We start from the raw sequence: 19,742 nt of genomic DNA, 5'->3' as shown, positions 1-19,742 counted from the left end.
ATTTGTCTAATGAATATCCACTTCTTAATACCGAATGCGATCTAGAGTTGAGTACTTCCAGAATTATCATCGATCCAAACTTTAGGAGACGAACAACCATTCAAGTGGTACTTATACCATTTAGGTACTAATATAGCACTAGCTTTGGTTGACCCACTCAAGTTGTGTTCCATAACTTTTAAGAGCAGTACCACATCTATGCTTATTTGGATTCCTTAATTAATCCAAGACATTTACTTAATATAGGCCATAAGGGTATTTGGGTCATTTTGGCATTTAGTTTTATTCCATTCATTATAGAGCTCGAAGATATCCATTCATTCATGAGCTTGGTGATATTCTTGGGTCATTTCCATTACAAGGGTATTTTAGTCATTTTATATATCTGGTGTATTTCAATCTTTTCCTTCCATATGACCTTATTATTTAATTCAAACTTATCATCTTTTCCAGACCTTTCGAACAATTCTAACAAAAGAGCACCCTCGATAATTTATTCTTAACTCGGAGATTTTCAGGTCAATTGTCTTCTCAGAAGTTACCAACAGGTTATCAAAAATTTCTGTACAAAGACGGATCTTAACAATTAAATCAATAATTTATCGAGTTAAGTACGAATCCTCAAAGTACTTTCTCATTCAAGGTCAACTCGGACTATTTTTACCTTTCAAGGGCATTTTCATAATTTCTTAACCAAATAGTTTCGGTATTAACTCTTAACGAAAATAACTATAATTTAGAGATACTATGGTTAATTTCTTTCCATAACAAATCTTGAAATGATTCCTTAACAAACTTCTATTATCATGCATAAACCCTATTGGGTTTAAAAACCGGTTATCCAAATTTTCCAATTAAAACTAACATTTCTTATGCACATCAGTAGTTTTATCATACCATTATGTCTTTCATATTTATTAATCAACTTCCGGGGACAATTCTTGTCATTTTCCAACATAAGGGAAATTTTTTAATTTTACCTAATCGAAGTATTTTTATACCTTATCAAATGAGATAGATTATAAATTGCATATCCAATATTGATTCCTATATCACTTAATCTCATAACTTGTAATTGAATTCAAACTGTCCTTCAATTTCTTATATTAGTCGTTTGATCCATATTCAGTTACAAATTTTTTTTTACTGTATTCAAATTAAGAGTAGAACTTCATTAATTACACATATGAGACCAAACATTTCCATTCACGCATTTACCAATACCAACATGTTCTATAAAGGATAAAGAGGTAGTAATGTATTACCTCGATTTTCATGCCATACTAATAAACCATATAAATTCCATTCGAACGCCTTTGATCTTTAATTCAACTTCCAATATTTCCTCGGATACATATCAAAAGAAATTACATAAAAACGGAGTTTAATTGCGATAAACAGATCGAATCAGGTGATTAATCAGTGAAAACCAACTTATCGGGTTCGAATTTGGCGAAACGGACATCGTATTCGAATTCAGGACGTCGAAAAGCCTAAAATATGACTTTTCAAAAATTTTGACTTTTCGGTCAAAATCAAAGTCAATGGGTTTGACTGGAAATTTCGAGGCCTTTCCGAATTTCGAAAAATTGACTGCGGAATAGGATTCAGAACGTCGAAAATCATCATGATAGGTATACCTGGTCGAAGTCAAAGGTCGTTAAATGCCCGGTCAACGCCGGTTAAAGTTCTGGTCAACAGTGGTCAACGCCGGTCAACGGTCAACAGTCGACCATTTTACACAAATATCACCCTAACAGAAATTAATTACAAAATTAGCCACATTCTGTAAATATTTACAAAACTAACACCCGAATTTTACACAAATAGCACTCAAACAGAAATTAATTATAACCAGACGATGCCCACTCTCGGGGGTGGCGCGTGCGGCGTGTGAACAGTAACATGGTGTCGGAAAATTCCCAAAAAAATCCTAAAAATTATTTTAATGCATTTTGAGACACTTACCAAGCTCGCTTCACAATTTTGAACGGCGGAGAGCTCGATTCCTAAACGTCAGAAAATTTGATAGTCTCACCCCTCCACGCGCCGTCGACGACGAAGAAACGGAGGACACTGGTGGATGCGGAACGATGCAAGGAACATGATGGTGAGGGAGGTGTCGAAAACGAATGACCGGATCGTCGTGAATTGACGAAAAACCAACTGAAATCGAGTTATTATCGACGATACTTCCGACTGAAATTAACGACGAACAGCGACGATTCACGACGAAAGGTTTGAGGGGTTTTGTTCTTCGGTCGAAAACAAACACGATGGTAGTTTCGATTTGTTGATCAGAGGTCGGACGACGAGTAGATCGGAGTTGGAAGTGGGTTGACGAGGGGAGGAAAATGGAGCATTTTTTTTCCTGCAGAATACACGGGAAATGGGTGTTATAATTCATCCCAAAAGAAAAATGGTCAAATCATGAGTTTAGCCACTGAATTTCCTACACTTCTTAAAACGGTCTATCAACTTTAAAATTTTACAATTTAATCCACCGTTTCTTTCAAAATACCAATTAAATCCAATACTTTATAATTTCTAAAATTTAGCCCCTAAATTGGGATGTTACAATTTTATTGAGTTTAACGAGCAACGAGTTGAGTCGAGTAACAATTTATTTAAAGAGCACAAGTCGAGCAACAATTTTTTTTAAAGAGCACGAGTTGAACACTTCTTAACTCGCGATCTACTCGTTCAATACACACATCTAAATGAAAAAACCGGATGGGATAGAAGTGGTAACAATAAACAACATTAGATATTCGATAAATATAAAAACAATATTTTAAAATAAACAATAAACATGTTCTTGAAGAGTTATTTCATTATAAATTTCCTTTTATCACACAAGTATTATAGAAATTGGTGGAGGCAGTCGTCCCCCCTGAATTTTAAATTAATATATATTTTAGTTTTTCTCTTAGTATTTTCAATTGATAATTTGTTTTCGTCCCTAAGTTCGCTTGTTGAAATTTTGAAGTTCACTCATTTAATAAAAGTCTTGTGTCCGCCCCTGCTCTCAAGTTTATATATAATTCATTTAATTACATAAATTAAATGGGTGATTCAATTCAAAGAAGGATCAAACTTTGAATTGTTTGTTATTTATCCCAGTAGAGATGCCCCAAGTGATGAACCCTTTAATACAAAGTGAAACCAAAAACTCTATAAGGGCCATGGGATACATTAGTTGCATGCAAGCAAACAACCAAACCCTCACAAAATACTACATCCAATCCAATTAGAGATAAAAGTAAATCTCCTACTGAGATTTATAATCAGATTTTACAATTATACTCTTTAATTTTGCTATCTTATTTTAAGAAACTTAGACAATTTACTTGTGTTATTCACCAATTCCATCCCTTTTTATCAAACCAAACCTTGGATCCTTCTAATTAATTTGTTAATGTGACATTAGAAACTTCATCTCCAGCCATAGCAGCAGTGTTAGAAGAACACCATGGATCATCAGTGATAAACTGCATCCAAGACTCATCTTTATCTTCCTCTTCGACGAACGAAGATGACGAGGCTAAGGGAATGTCTGGCGACATTGTTTCGGAATCATTGATAACAGCTTGAGAGCACTCTGTCATTAACAAGCTACTACACCGCACTTGATCTTCTATCTCCGAGCAGATCCCGTTTTTCTTGAAAACACGACACAAAGCGTAGGAATCCTGCAAGTATAACATCTAAAAATATAAGATGATGAACTCATTGATCGACCTTAATATTATTCTGAATATATATTATTTTGTAATCATCATAAACTAATCAAATATATATATATATATATATATATATATATGATCGTAATTTATTTAGTTCATACAATCATCTTTAAAAGATAGTATTTATGAAAATTCATGGGCTTCTAGGGATGTTTTAGAATAATGTAGGTGCAGTTGCCGACACCATTGGGGTGTTAAAGTACATTTGTGGACAGGCTTGAATGTGTGTTCTATAATCATACTTTAGAACCACAAAAAGTTTTAAAAGACAAATGCTAAAATAATAGGGTAAAATATACAAATGGTCCCTTAACTATAAGGCATTGCTTTATAGAGTCCTTCGACAAATAAAAGTAATAAAATGATCCCCTGATATAGAATGTTGCTTTGTTAGTCTCCATACAATTAAAAGTTACAAAATGATCACTCGACTATTCATATGTTTCAAACTCATCATTTTCCATTAAAAATTGATGGGTGACTGACTTCGATGTTAACTTATTGATTTGGATGTGCTAAAATTTGATCTCAGAATCTCACGACTATAAAATTCAAATGATTCTGGAATCATATTTTATCATATCTTGGTCAACAAGTTAACATCCAACTCGAACGACTGTCAAATTTTTAATAGAAAAGGACGAGTTTGGAATATATAAATAGTCGAGTGACCATTTTATAATTTTAAATAATTGAGAGACTGAACAAAGTAGTGCACTATAATTAGAGGATGATTTTATAACTTTTAATAATCGAGATACTCATCAAAATAGTGTCATATAGTCGGGTGACTATTTGTTTATGTTATCCAAAATAATAATACTATCTTGTTAGGTCTGACACACACAGGATAATACTTTTGTCTTATTACGAGTGAAGCCAAAACTTTTGCCCACTTTGAGAGATGTAATAAGCGACCCTAGCAAGCAACGAATGTCATCGACTTAATTTTATAACATAAAGATTCATAAAGCAAAAAGTGTGCTAATGCTCAAACTTCCCATGCAAGTCATGCATGCAAAACAAATTTCTCATTGCTCGATCTACGAATGATTGCATCTCAAATCATGTGCTACGCCTTTCTTTACTTTTTCTTTTCATAGGGAAAATTATAATAAAATTTGATGTCTTTTTTTATATTTATATATTAAATATGAGTGTTAAACGTAAATATTTAAAATAATAAAGAGTCTTGGATAAAACAGGGTAAAGTACACAAATGACCCTTCAATTATAAGGTGTTGTCTTGTTGAATACTGACTATTAAAAGTTACAAAATGATATTGATTATTCATCTATTCCAAACTCTTCATTTTCTGTTAAAAGATTGACGGTCTTTTAAACTGGACGTTAAATTATTAACTGAGATATGATAAAATTATATTTTAATGATGTCTACTGACATCGTCGTTACTTTTAAGCACTGACTCGACGACATAATGTTTCAACCACTGACTCAAGACATAATGTAAACGGAGACTCAATCCACAAAATATACTTCAAACGACTCTGGGATCAGATTTTATCATATCACAATTAACATGTTAAAGTTTAGCTCAAAAGACCGTCAAAATTTTAATGAAAAAAGGACTAGTTTGGACCATATAAATAGTCAGGTGGTCATTTTGTAACTTTTAATAGTCAGAGGATTCAACAAAGCAACGTCCTATAGCCGGGAGATCATTTTGTAACTTTTAATAGTCAAGGGGACCATTTGTGTACTTTACCCAATAAAATAAGTAAAACTAAAAAAGAGCAATGAAAGAATGGAGAACTCCTAGAGATGAATTAATTTCGATATGTGCATATTGAAACATATTAGCCTTTAAAAAATGGTCAAATAAGAAGGTGGTTGTTATAAAGAAGCTTAGATATTATTATCATTAGTAGTAGTAGCTCTATAAGTAATTTGTGAACGATTTGAAATGATATAACTTTGGTTTTAACATTGATCATGCACAAACTACCTGAATTGAACAGTGGTCCTCGCTCTCCTTGTCGTCTAGACGGTATTCATGCATGACCCAATCCGTCCTAATTCCTTGAGGGGCACGGCCTCTGTAGTAAACCAGCGTCTTCTTCATTCCGATGGCTCGATTTTGGCAAGCAACTCTCCTGTCCTTGCCAGTTGATTTCCAATATCCCGCCCTTGTCGCCCTGTTCGTCCGGAATCCATTTGGGTATTTTCGGTCCCGGGGTCCGAAGAAGTACCACTCCGAATCTCTGCTCGGCAATATCGATTTTTCTGTCACATGATCAATCAAAATACAGTTTCAGCATAATTGGACTAGGGGAATCAATAAACACAGCTGCAAAGAGGTGAAGATTAAGTGATCACACCTGCTAACTCCCATGGTTCGCATTTGTAGAGATCGACTTCGGGGATGATGTCGAGCTCAATTTCTTGGCCATTGATTTTCCTTTTGAGATAGTAATTCACCAGCTCCTCATCTGTGGGGTGAAACCTAAAACCAGGAGGTAATCCCACGGGTGCCATTTTTGCTTTACACTCTTCAAACCACTGTCCACTACTCTTCCCTGCAAATCCTTTTCATTATAACATTACCTTGCTATATACTTAAAAGAATTCTACTTCACAACTCTCTTTTTGTTTTCTTTAATAGATTCCTGAACAAACGTTTCTTGTAAGGTGTTCCAAATATCTTTATTATATTCTTCCGATTCTAGTAATCATTACGCAGATAATACTCTAATAAGGGCTTGGTTTAAAAGGGGTAGTTTTCTTGGACAATAATCTAATTTAAGGTTAAAAAATGACAAAAAATGAGGACAACCGAAAATGTAATAAAAAACATAAAATTTTAAGGGCGCAACCTAAAATATTAAAATTTTCTAACATTTTCGATTGCCAACCGAAAATGATATGAAGAAGATAACATTTTTAGTTCAACCGAAAATATTAGTATAAAGTTGACATTTTAGATTATGTCCAACCTAAAATATTATATATATATTTTATCACATTTTCAATTTCGTCTATTTCCAAAATTTTTAGCCTATTATTAAGCTTCCTTTCCTTATAATTCTCCGTTAAAACATTTGCTTTTACCATGCACAAGATTTTCCATTTGAGCTTGAAAGGGTTGAATCCCATTAGGGAGATGGGAAGTTCCAAACGTTTTCAGCTTAGGCATTTCAGTTTATTGAGCTTATGTCCTTGATTTTGAAATTAGTTAAATTGGTCCCTCCCAAAAGGGGAGGAACAATTTAATCTCTATTGATTTTGAAAGTGAACAACTAAGGACAGTTAATCATGGTGTAAACGGTTTCAGTTAATTTACACAATTTTAATTGACATAATAATAAATTTAGCCATCATTGTTTACACATTATATCATGTGAATTTGATTGTTAGAAATTTATAAGCGGAAAATAGAAACAAAACAAGATAAATATAAAATAAGACACGTGTAAGATATGAGATTTAACGTGGTTTGATTATACCTACCTCAACGAATGAGAAAACACAAATCTTACTATAAACTTACATATAAAAAAGAGTACAATATACATAGAATTGTGTATATCACATAACTCATTATACATATCTTAAATATGGTGTATCACAAAACTACCAACATCTCTACAAAATTCATTTATGTAATAAAAATCATAAAATTCGCTCAGGTCGTGAAAATGATTATATATCTCTAAAATAATCCTCTCTCATAATTTTTAAAATTAAAACCCACTTTATATTTTATAGAAAAATAAACTTGATCACTAAGAATCCTTATCTCATAAGAATTTTTATCTAAATACACTTAATTAACAAATAATTTTTAACCATTATAATTACAATAAAATCCAACATAATCAATTGGAATTTGAATCAATATGTAACAATCTTCCTCTTGACAGAAATTCAATCAGAAAATTGATCTTCAAGTCTTTAACAATTTATATTCTTATGTAAGTTAAATATTTGTTGAAGCATTGTCTTCAAATCTTCAATAACTTCAATTCTTACGTAACATTTGTTGCAGCACCATTGGATAAATTGAAAACAATGAACTAAAAATTCATTGCAACAAAATTTTTCTTGTATGTCTTTAATATCACTGACAAATTCTATTGCAAATTTTTTTTTTCAAAATTCACTATAAAACATGGAAATCACAAAGAGTATAAATATATGAAAGTCCTTGTATCCTATAACCTGATATATATATATATATATATATATATATATATGTATATAGCAATATATGATGTATCACAAAATACTCTCAATATTTTATCTATGTATGTTGGAAATATAATGGTAGTACTACAAAAGAAATTATTAGCATTGATTGTAAAATAAGATAATACAAATATAATAAAATATGACCATGTCGTGAAATAACAACTACCTTAGAAACAAAATCATCTTGATTGTTGTAATCTTCGAAATGGACGTTGCCTATTGAGGTTAACACAATCCTTCATAATTTTGTACACCAACATAATCTGAAGTGAAAATACCACTGCTCTTCTTGAAAACTTAAGGGAAAAAATGAAAATGAAAAAGAACTCTATGAGAGAATTGTAATTAAGAGAGAATTATGATTTAGATGAATTGAAATGAAAAAGATATTTTCTATTTATAGTTTGATAGAATGAGATAAAAACATCTCATTAAATGCAGTTAATGAGTTGTCTCGAATCAGTTATAAATCATATGTCTATAACGATAAAATCACTATAAATTACAATGACAACAATGGCTAAAAATCAATATTTAAAATGTTCCCCTAATTTCGGTAACAGGCATGGAAATATTTACACCAAAAATAGCCTATAAATATCATAGATGTTCAGCATTTTGAGTTTGTAAGGCTATATAAGCCAATTCTTTGTCTTTAGTAAAGGGTGAATGTTTTTCATTCCATTTCAACTTGAATTTATTTTTTGCATTTGGTATCAACTAGGTTGCCGAGAAAATAAGTAGATATGAATAAATAAAGGAGTGAAGGTAGTCTCACAAACATTCTTTGTTTTGATGCTCTTCACTACGACTGTTGGAGTGAGCTGATAGAGAATCTGTTGAGATCCAAATGGCTATGGAGCCTAGTTTAGTTTGATTTTAAGGAGCCTAGAACATCGACTGTGTAACCCCCTCAGACCGATGCAGATAACCCGATCCGATCTGGAGTGTCACATTAGGGCCACCGGAGTGACCCACCGTAAAAATAGCGGAAAATTTAAAACTTTTCTTAAAACCTGTAAAATCATAAAATGATTTATTATTATTCAGAAATAAAACAGGTTTTTCAAACTCAGATATAAAACAAAATATAATCTACATGCCCCCTAATCACATGTACCATCCTCTGAAAACAACGCCGGAAGAACTCCCTTATTGATGTCAACAGCTGTACTGATACAATTCTCTTAACCTGCCATGGTGAGTAATAGTATGAGCTTCGAAAAGCTCAGTAATACAAAACTACCAGATGATGGTACATGACATGCAGATAAATGGAAAGCCATATAATTTCCTTATTGAATCAGACATATACAAATTTTCGGGATAATCTGAGGTTCCACTGGTAGTTCATCAAATAGAATCCATGAATATCTCAGTTCACAGGAAACATTCATAGTGTCACGTTTTTAGGAGATCGACTAGGATGTCTAGTGTGTTCTAACAGTACAATAAAATCATAATAGGTACACTAATCAAATGATAGTTCAGTAAATCTCATAAACCATACTGTAGTAGAGCTTTTTAAACTTGTATTTTAAAACCATCGTATAAAGAGTTAACATATGAGAATATCTTAGGGCCTGAGAGCCTATCCAAGAAAGTTCGGGGCCATGGGGCTTACCTAAGAACACATCTTAGGGCCCACCCGAGAATTATCTCAGGGCCGCAGAGCCTACCTAAAGTCACATTAGGTCCATAAAAATTTTCCAGTTTGATCAGAGTTGTACTTTACAAATCTGTATCTCCAAGATACAATTTATACATTGATACAATTCTATAAACCATCACCGTTAAGTTGGTGCATCCATAAATCAGTAACCATAGATTTCAGTGTACCACATGTTAAAACAATAAAACTATTTATTAATAAATATGGAACACACTAGAGAATCCAAATACTTTTCAGAGGCATTTTGTAGTTATCAGCATGGATAACATGAACTTGTGCAATTTGATCGAATTACAGTAGCAAGAACTTATTGAAGAGAATCGATTTCTAACCGATCTAATTAGACATTTCAGATTGATACTTTAAAATTCCACTATGTTTTCATGTGCATCAGGAAAACGTTCAAGAACCTTTATACATAATAATTCTATATTCAGATTTACTGAGTGTGATTCCATTACCCAAACAATCAGGGGTATTCAGGAATATACTTTGCATTCATAAGATTTCAGTCCAATTGAACCAAATGGGGTATTCAGAATCTTTTCCTTCAATGTTACTTGCGTGTTTAGACCTGACCGAAGTGCTTTGAGATGAAGATATAGGAACAAAGATTCAAGATATTTACAATTTATGTTGATCGATCAGATTATCAAATAACTTTAGTTATATAACTCCCAGACTAATGCATATCGACAAGTCCATTCAATGCCCTTCCAGTGTATTCACTCTTTAACACTAACAATTCTTGTCCATTGATCACCTTTAGAATCATCACCGAATATATCTTAAGGAGACGAACATATATTCTAAATGTCTTTATTTCATTTCCATATTTCAACTATATCAGGAAATACAGACGTACTTGATTCATGGTTCATGACCCATAAGGACAATTCATCATGTAAATTCAACAGTGTTTCCCAGACTCATCAATCACCTATTTAATCCTCAGCCTTTGAGGTTACTTAGTTCGTTTAGTAATCAAGTCTATCCCGGTTACTTCAGAATTTTCCAGATTTATTTAGACGTTTCTGAATTTCATATACATATTGTATTTCCTTTGAGTTCAATTTAGTCATATACTAAAGTCATTCTGGTATTCATGGTTGATATGTCTCACGAATATCCACTTCTTAGTACCTAATGTGTTCTAGAGTTGATCTGAGCCAAGTACTTCTAGAATTATCATCTATCCAAACTTGAGAAGACGAACACACATTCAAGTGATATCTATGTCATTTAGGTATAGATATAGCATTAGGGTTGATCTACTCACTTTAGTTGTGTTCCATAACTTTTAGGGGTAGTACAACACCTATGTTTATTTGGATTTCTTATTTAATCCAAAACATTTACTAGTCTAGTTCGTAAGGGTATTTTGGTCATTTTGGTGCTCAACGTTTTTCTATTCATTTCAAAGCTTGAGTATATCCATTCATTCCTGGGCTTGGTGATATTATTGAGTCATTTCCATTCCAGGGGTATTTTGGTCATTTTACAGATCCAATGTATTTCAATCTTTTTCATCCGTCCGATCTTATTATTTAATTTAATCTTATCACTTACTTCAGTCATTTCAAACAATTCTGACCAAAAAGCACCATCGATAAATCATTCTTCAGTTATTTACTCATAACTCAGAGATTTTCGGGTCGATAGTTTTCTCAAAATTTTCAAATAGAATATCAGAAATTTCTTGGACAAAGACATTATCTTAACAATTAAATCCGTAATTTATCGGGTTAAAAACGAAATCTCAGGGTACTTTCTCATTCAGGGTCAACTCGGACAATTTTTACTTCTCAATGGCATTTTCATAATTTCTTAACCAAATAATTTCGGTATTATCTCTTAACGAAAATAATTATAATATAGAGATCCTATAGTTAATTGCTTTCCCGAACATTCTCTGATCTTGAAATGATTCCTTAACAGACTTTTAGAATCTTGCTCAAACCCTCTTGGGGTTAAAAACGTTTATTCAAATGTTCTAAGCAAAACTATAATTTCTTATGCACATCAGTAGTTTCATCATATCAATATGTCTTTAAAAACCCCTTATCCAACTTCCATGGTCAAATCTTGTCTTTTTACAACATAAGGCTATTTTCATAATTTTACCCTTCCGGAGTATTCTCATAATTTCTCATCCAAATACCTTTAACATTTAACCTTTGATGAAATAATTTATAAGTTACAGATCCAGGTTGACATCTTTATTACTAAACACAGAACTTGTAATTTAATTCTAAAAATCCCTCTTTTTCTTATAAAATTCATCTGAACCATAATCAGTTACCAAATTTCTACTGTATTCGGATCGAGTGTAGAAATTAATTAACTACACAAATGAGACCAACATTATCTTATTCATGCATTTACCAATATTCACATGTTCCATAAAGCACAAAGAGGTAGTAAAATATTACCTCGATTTCTGTGCCATACTGATCGACCATTTAAATTCCATTCGAACGTCCTCGATCCTTAATTCAACTTCCAATAATTCCTCAAATACATAACAATATAAATTTCATAAAAAACGAGACTTAATTTCTGAAAAACGGATCGAATCAATGATAAATCGGTGAAAACTAGCTTACCGGTTTCGAATTTGACGAAACGGACTTCGGATTCAGGATGTCGAAAAACATAAAATATGACTTTTTGAAAATTTTGACTTTTTCGATCAAAGTTAACGGTCAACGGCGGTCAACGGTCAACGATTTTACACAAATATCACCCTAACAGAAATTAATTAAAAATTAGGCACCATTCTAAAAATATTTACAAAACTAGCACCCGAGTTTTTTACACAAATATCACCTTGCGACTAGGATTTTCCCACTCGTAGGGTGAGACGCGTAGGGCGCGTGCGGCGTCGTGGAGTGTCAAAAAATTCCCGGAAAAATTGCTAAAAATTATTTTATGGCATTTGAGACACTTACCAAGCTCGGTTCAAAATTTTGAACGGCGGAGAGTTTGATTCCGAAACATCGAAACTTTGACTTTCTCACCCCTCCACGCGCCGACGACGACAGAGACACAGAGATCATCGGTAGACTCGGAACGATGCAAGGAACGCGATGGTGTGGGAGGTGTCGAAAACGGATGGCCGGATCGACGTGAATCGACGAAAAACCAACGGAAATTGAGTTAAAACCGACGATACTTCCAACTGAAATTAACAACGAACGAAAACAATTCACGACGAAATGTTTGAGTGGTTTTGTTCATCGGTCAACAACGAACACGATAGTGGTTTCAGTTCGTCAAACGGACGTCGGACGGTGAGTAGATCGGAGTTGAAAGAAGGGTTGAAGGGGGAGAGAAACTAGGAAAAAAAATGAATTCTGCAGCACGGGGAGAGAGTTTATAATTCTCTCCTAAACAAAAATGGGCAAATCAAGAGTTTAGCCACTAAATTTTTTGTACTTTATAAAATGGTATTCTAACTTTGCGATTTTACAATTCAATCCCCAAATTTCTTCCAAAATACCAATTCAATTCACTATTTTATAATTTCTAAAATTTAGCCCCTAAATTGGATGAGATAAAGATAAAGGATCACAGGGTTAATAACTATCAATATCAAGTCATAGATCTCATGTGGTTTTTAAACAGATATTGGCCAGACGAACCTCCAAAATTGTTTGTGATTCTTTGAAGAGTAAGTTTGGTGGAAATGAGAGTGAAAAGGTCTCCACCTCTCAACACCTTAAGAAGGGAATTTAAGGTGTTAGAGATGAAAAAAAGGAGAAATAACCAATGATTATTTTGCTAGTGATGGTTGTAACAAATCAGATGCAAAGGAGAGGCCATGTCAGACTTAGTGATTGTGGAGAAGGATCTAAGGACTTCAATAAAATGTTTCACCTACGTGTTAGTAACCATCAAAGAGGCAAAAGACACACGTACCACGTTGATTGATAAATTGCAAAGCTCATTGTTTGTGCATGGGCAAAAGTTTAAGAGAATGGATAGAGAAGATCACGTTTTAAAAGTCGTTGGTAATGAAAGGCTTGAAGGTAGAGGACGTGGAAGAGACAAAGGATGATCATTTGACAAAGCTTGGTTGAAATGCTATATCTGCAATAAATTGGGACATTTCCAATATGAATGTACAAGATGGGAGAGTAAGGCCAACTTTGAGAGACTCGACAAAGAAGAAGAGCTGCTATTAATGTTTTGTGTAACGAGACACAAGATTCATAACAAGATGGCGTATGGTTTCTTGATTCAAGATGCTAAAATCATGTGTGGGAACAAAATGTTAGAAAAGTTCATTAATCCGAGAATAATATAAAAAAATATAATGACAATAATAATCAAATATCATTATAAAATAATTAATTATAAATAACGAGTTTACCATGCTCTAAGATTGTTAGAAGTATAACAATCCGAGACCATAATCATACTTGAGAAGATAAAGCAAACAAGATTAAACTTCTTAATAAAATAAATAGAAAGAAAAATATTGTTGCTACACAATTTCCTTAAGACATATTTTCGACTATTCCTTTGGTGTTCGAGATTGTTAATCGTCTGTCTCCCAATATACAACAACTAAATGATCAACAAGCAGTAACACAAACTTTCGAGATCACAAACTATCATTTTCCTTCATCTATCACCGGAAAACTAATGAAGAAAAACTTTTCTACTTTTAAACTTTTTGAGATGTAGAAAATTATGAAACTTGTGAATAACCTAGCAGATTAACTCAATATTTATAGGAGATTTTTAAGAGAGATTTACTCCAACTAGATATCTCTTAATATTCAAATTTAAACATAAAATAATATCTTTTAATTTGAAATATTCAAAAGATAAAATCACCTTTTACTATTTAAACTTAAATAAATATTATTTTAATTTGAAATATTCAAAAGGATATAATTATCTTTAATATTCAAAGTTAAATAGGTAACAAATACCTTTTAATTTAACATATTCAAAGAATAATTATCCTACTAATATTCAAATTAAAAATATCTTTTAATTTGTAATATTCAAAAGGAACATGAATTTAATTTAAATATTAAATCCATTAATGAAATTCACTCTTTTTCTTAACAAAAAGGTGCTTTTTCACAACTTGATCAAAGCTTTTGACACTCTATCAAGCTCGGAAATGATACAAAAATGGTAGTAATGGGAAAATGAAACATAAGATTGAAGATTGGTGGTACTAAACATGTGATTTCTGAATTGTTATCATTCTAGCATATATTTCTTTTTCATTTCTTCTCATGATCGTAAGTGTTGGATTGCGATCCACCCATGAATGGCATCAAAGAGTTAAACAGAACAAATGGCTTGTTTAAATTTGTTAGAATCATGAGAGAAAAGTTTCAAGAAGCAGCAGCACTTTGTATGACTTTTGTTTGTTATCCTTTTTCCTACATGAAACTATATGACAAGAACATTTCTAACTCACGATATTAAAAAATGATGCAGGCAAAGAAATTAAGTTAAAATGAAGGCTCCTATGGGGTATCAAATGTACCATCATCCTTCTCCGATTTTAATTTAACAGCTGATATTTAACACATTAGTAGCTTGTGCTGCAGTTTACATGCAAGGTATGGAAACCATTCCTTTCTTTATGGAATCCTTCTTCTCTCATTTAGTGTTGTAAATTACATCTTTGTTGTCACAATATAAAAGGATTGACCCTTTTGTTATTCCCGTACAAGGTATACAATCTGTATGCTGTTTTGAAAACTTGATGATATCTCCATGTGATTGAGTGTAAACAATTTTATGAATATGCAGACATTTTGTTCAAGGATTGGCCTGTGATTACATACATAGAAGATGTCAACTTTCCTCTGAGATACTTCTTTTTTTTCCGAGCACAAACTTGTGAAGATGGTCTTCACCTCCGAAGCAGACAATATCTCGTATCAGACGTAGTTCAATCGGCATTTCTAATTGTTTTGGATCTTGTGAATGTAACATCCACGAATCAGGGCTCGGGTTTGCCTCCAAAACCTGTGTGCCTCCGATTTATCATCGACTAAGGCTGAGCAGTTGCTGTCATTGCAGTCTGCAAAGTATTTTCCACTCATCCCTTGTGCTTGTGGGCTCAGTGGTACGTAGCAGGTAGTGGATGCACCCTGCATTAATTCACAGTTCCCAAACTGCAACCTAGGCACTACTGTCTCCACCATCTCATTTTTGTTCTGCATTATATTTTATACAAATATGTTGTTTAAATTGAAATCAATTATATGAATCTATTGGATCATAAAACAGATTGTCGGATGTAGACGATGACAAACCTGAGATGTAGACTTGAGCAACTTGGACGCAATAAAGAAAAGAGAATCTGCATATATAGAAAACAAAATATATATATAGGATCAAAATGTTATAAAAGAAATAAGAGTAAAAAGAAAATCTTGATTAAATAGTCATTTTGATTATTATTATTATTTTTATAACATTTTGATCCTAATGTTTTATTTTTTAGTAAAAAAGATATCTCAATGGATGAAAATTGTTAATAAATGACTTGCACTTCAAAATATGTGCATTTTTGTCCTAAAATGAAACGTTGAGCAAAAATATTTTAGAGAAAAAAATGATGTCAAAACGATTATTTAGTCAAATATTTTGTGCCTTTTTACCTTAAAAATATAATGTTGAGACTAAAATGTTCAAGTTAATTGCATCTCATGTCCTAAAAGTATGAACCTCATTTTAAATTGATCCCTAAACTTTAAATATTCTAATGTCATCCCAAAATTATGACTATCATTCTAAATTAGTCCTCATACTTTTGAACATTTCAATTTCATCCCTAAACTATGACCTTCATTCTAAATTGATCCCAAACTTCTCAAACATTCTAATTTCATCCCAAACTATACGTATTTACTAATCACATCCTTTATTAATAAAAATATTATGCCAAGTTATATTATTGTATGTTTGAAAAAAATAAAATTTAGGTTAAACTATGGCTGTAACTAATTACATATTTAGATGGATTTAGGGATAAAATTGGAATATTCAAAAGTTTGGGGACCAATTTAGAAAGAGAGTCATAATTTAGGGTTGAAATTAGAATGATCAAAAGTTTAAAGACCAATTTAGAGTGAAAGACATAGTTTGAGGATGAAATTGAAACATTCAAAAGTGTAATGATCAATTTAAAATGAAAGTTATAGTTTGAGGACATGTAATGTAAGTTATAACTCAAAATGTTCTAAAAAATAAAAATTACTATTTAATTAAATGTTAAGAATATTTTTTTAGCATTGTACTTGTAACAAAAGAGATGATCATTAGAGATTTGAAATCATGGCAACTTAGATAACATGGATGGGGAGATTCTTGTCTGTAACAAAGCCCTTGTGTGCTCTGATAATTCCGGTGTTTACGATTCCTGGGTGTACGGCATTGATGGTTACATTTGCATTTCTCGCCTGCAAATTTTAACATTGTTGTTTACAAATTAATAAGAAACTTTTGCACTAACAAAGCAACTTTAGTGGTCAAGATATTGTATTTCCTTAAGGTTTCGGGTTCAAATATTGCATCAGTAGATGTATGAATTTTTTCTATCGAATGGTTAAGAGTCTTTAAAAACATAATATCTTGTATTCATCACAGACTAATAAAAGAAAGAGTTAATTACTTCATATTTCTCCATACTATAACCCTTATTTTAAATTTGTCCTTAAACTTTTGAAGATTCTAATTTGAACCTTAAACTAAGACTCTCATTCTAAATTAGTCCTTAAATTTTTGAACATTCAAATTTTATACCTAAACTATGACCCTCTTTCTAAATTGGTCCCCATTGTTTTGAATATTATAATTTTATCCCCAAATTCATCCAAATATGTAATTATTTTCAACCATAGTATAACCTAAAATTTGTTTTTTTTCAAACATATAATAATGTAACTTGGTCTAACAATTTTATTAACAATGGATGTGATTAGTATATGCATATAGATTGGGATGAAATTGGAATGTATAGAAATTTTGGGACCAATTTAGAATGAAGGATATAGTTTGGAGATGAAATTGAAATGTTCAAAAGTTTGAGGACTAATTTAAAATGATAATCGTAGTTTAAAGATAGAATTAAAATATTTAAAAGTTTAGAGACCTATTTAGAATAAAAGTCATACTTTGAGAACATGTGATGCAATTGACACTTTCAGGCTATAGGGAAAGGATTTGAAGTACTTGTTAGGGTTGAGCATTTGGTTGAAGCTAAAACAATCTCTTTTAACCCAGCTGTGAATCACAGAGGAAAGGTTTATGATTCTTCCTTGGATCCCTGTCTGCTCTGCTGTTTCTATCATCTTCTCTATCAACATTTCTGTCAACAAAAAATGCCCCGCAACAATGAAAAAAAAAAGTGGGTATAAATAAGATTATTATTGTAATATAGAAAGGGGAAAAAAGATAAATTGCACAAATGATCTCATGACTATAGAATATTGTTTTCTTAAGTCAAGACAATTAAAAGTTACAAAATAGTCTCCCAATTATAGAACAATGCTTTGTTGAGTCCTTCGACTCTTAAAAGTTACAAAATAGTTATCAAACTAATCATATGTTCTAAAATCGTCCTTTTTCCGTAAGAAGTTGACAGTTTTCAGAGTTGGACGTTAACATGTTGTCTGATATATGATAGTCGTTTGAGATTCTGGGATCAGATTTTAACATCTATCAGTCAGTAGGTTAATGTTTAGCTCAAACTACCGTCAATTTTTTAACAGAAAATGACGAGTTTAGAACATATGAATAGTCGAGTGATCATTTTGTAACTTTTAATTGTTGAGAGACTCAACAAAGCAACATCCTATAGTCGAAAAACCATTTTGTAGCTTTTAATAGTTAGAAACTCAACAAAACCACGACCTATAATCGAGGATCCATGTAAAAAAAAAAGTAGCTTACCCAGGTAATTTGTTGCAAACGTCATCTCAATTTTGTCCTCAGAGAACTCCAGATTCTGAGAGAATATCCCAGCGTTGTTTCTACAAAAAATAATGTTGAACAACTTTAGCATTTCATCAACTGTACTGATTTTCAATTGTAGAAAGAGTTTAAGGTATATTTATTGTTTTTTTTCTCTTCAGTTTCGAAACACAAAGTTAATAAAAAAAACGAAGCATATTTAAGAATCAAAAACCAAAATAAAAAGGAAGGGAGCAGATCTAGTTACATGGGGAGAGTTGAACCGTACGACCGGTTCATCTTCGCGGCAGCTGGAGTGTGAGAGAACCGAAGGGTCGGAATCTTTTCGGGGCTTTTTAGGTCTTTAGGGAGAATTTTAGGTAGTTTTGCCCTTAGATCTAGGCCTAGGAGTATAGATCTGAGCGTGAAGAGTGTTTTAGGGTTCAATTAAGGGTTTTGACTATCATGTGTGGCAGCCAAACGGCATGGTAGGGCGGTTGGCAGTGGGCCGACCGAGGGAAGAAGAGAACAAAGAGAGAGTATTTTTCTTTTTTTAGAAATCTACTTAAAAATGAAAAAAATAAAAAAAATCGGCATATATAAAAATATTTAAGGGAAAATTACGCTTAGGTCCCCTAATTCTCACGTATTTTTGCATGTTAGTCACTTGCGAGGACCGAGTTTGATATTTACCCATATTTATGTATGATTTATAATTTTTGGTATATTTGTTGTTTGGTCCCCCTAACTTTAGTTTGTTTTGCATGTTAGTCACATGTAGGGACCAAATTTGCTTTTTACCTATTTTTGTGCATGTTATATATTTTTAGGGTTATTTGCTTCTTAGTCCCTCTATGTTTAGCGTGCTTTTGCATTTTGGTCATATGTAGTTACTGTTTAATTTTTAAAAATGTTTCTGGACTGATTAGGTAATTTATCCATTTTTATTAGAAAGGGTGCTTTAGGCTTATAAAAAAGGAATAATTATGAAACGGTCCATGTAGTTTCATCATGTTTATATTTCGATCTATGATCTGTTTTTCATTTATTTTAATTCGAAATGTAATTTTATTTTGTTTTAATTTGGTTCTTATGTTTTATTTATTTTTTATCCTTTGTAAATTTAACTTTTAATATTAAAAATGTTCATTTTAGTCACTTTTGCATTTTATTTTGTTTT

The 19,742-nt window shown here is 32.1% G+C and overlaps 1 protein-coding gene and 1 pseudogene across 2 annotated transcripts; both read right to left on the bottom strand.

Moving 5' to 3' along the window:
* Positions 1 to 3,213: 3,213 nt before the first annotated feature.
* On the bottom strand, positions 3,214 to 6,277 carry LOC120191773 (NAC domain-containing protein 86-like). Of its 2 annotated transcripts, none has more exons than XM_039194693.1 (3): positions 6,087 to 6,277; positions 5,711 to 5,991; positions 3,214 to 3,692 (listed from the first exon to the last, which is right to left on the bottom strand). In XM_039194693.1, exons 1-3 carry the CDS (start codon positions 6,241 to 6,243, stop codon positions 3,408 to 3,410), a joined length of 723 nt encoding a protein of 240 aa, XP_039050624.1. In that variant the 5' UTR covers positions 6,244 to 6,277; the 3' UTR covers positions 3,214 to 3,407. The 2 variants fall into 2 exon arrangements, with proteins under 2 accessions (XP_039050624.1, XP_039050625.1); XM_039194694.1 differs by having other exon boundaries at positions 5,714 to 5,991.
* Positions 6,278 to 15,567: 9,290 nt separating this feature from the next.
* On the bottom strand, positions 15,568 to 18,862 carry LOC120191882 (annotated as a pseudogene).
* Positions 18,863 to 19,742: the final 880 nt, after the last annotated feature.

This window comes from Hibiscus syriacus, unplaced genomic scaffold (genome assembly GCF_006381635.1).
Source record: "Hibiscus syriacus cultivar Baekdansim isolate YM2019G1 unplaced genomic scaffold, ASM638163v2 tig00116971_pilon, whole genome shotgun sequence".
Classification (NCBI taxonomy): domain Eukaryota; kingdom Viridiplantae; phylum Streptophyta; class Magnoliopsida; order Malvales; family Malvaceae; genus Hibiscus; species Hibiscus syriacus.
This window is presented reverse-complemented; position numbering and strand designations above follow the sequence as displayed.

Excerpts from the sequence above, each read along its gene's own strand:
- LOC120191773 (XM_039194693.1), bottom strand. The coding sequence starts at position 6,243 with ATGGCACCCGTGGGATTACCTCCTGGTTTTAGGTTTCACCCCACAGAT. Across the intron at positions 5,992-6,086 it reads CGAACCATGGGAGTTAGCAG|AAAAATCGATATTGCCGAGC; the intron begins GTGTGATCACTT and ends ATCATGTGACAG. Across the intron at positions 3,693-5,710 it reads ACCACTGTTCAATTCAGGTA|GATTCCTACGCTTTGTGTCG; the intron begins GTTTGTGCATGA and ends TTATACTTGCAG.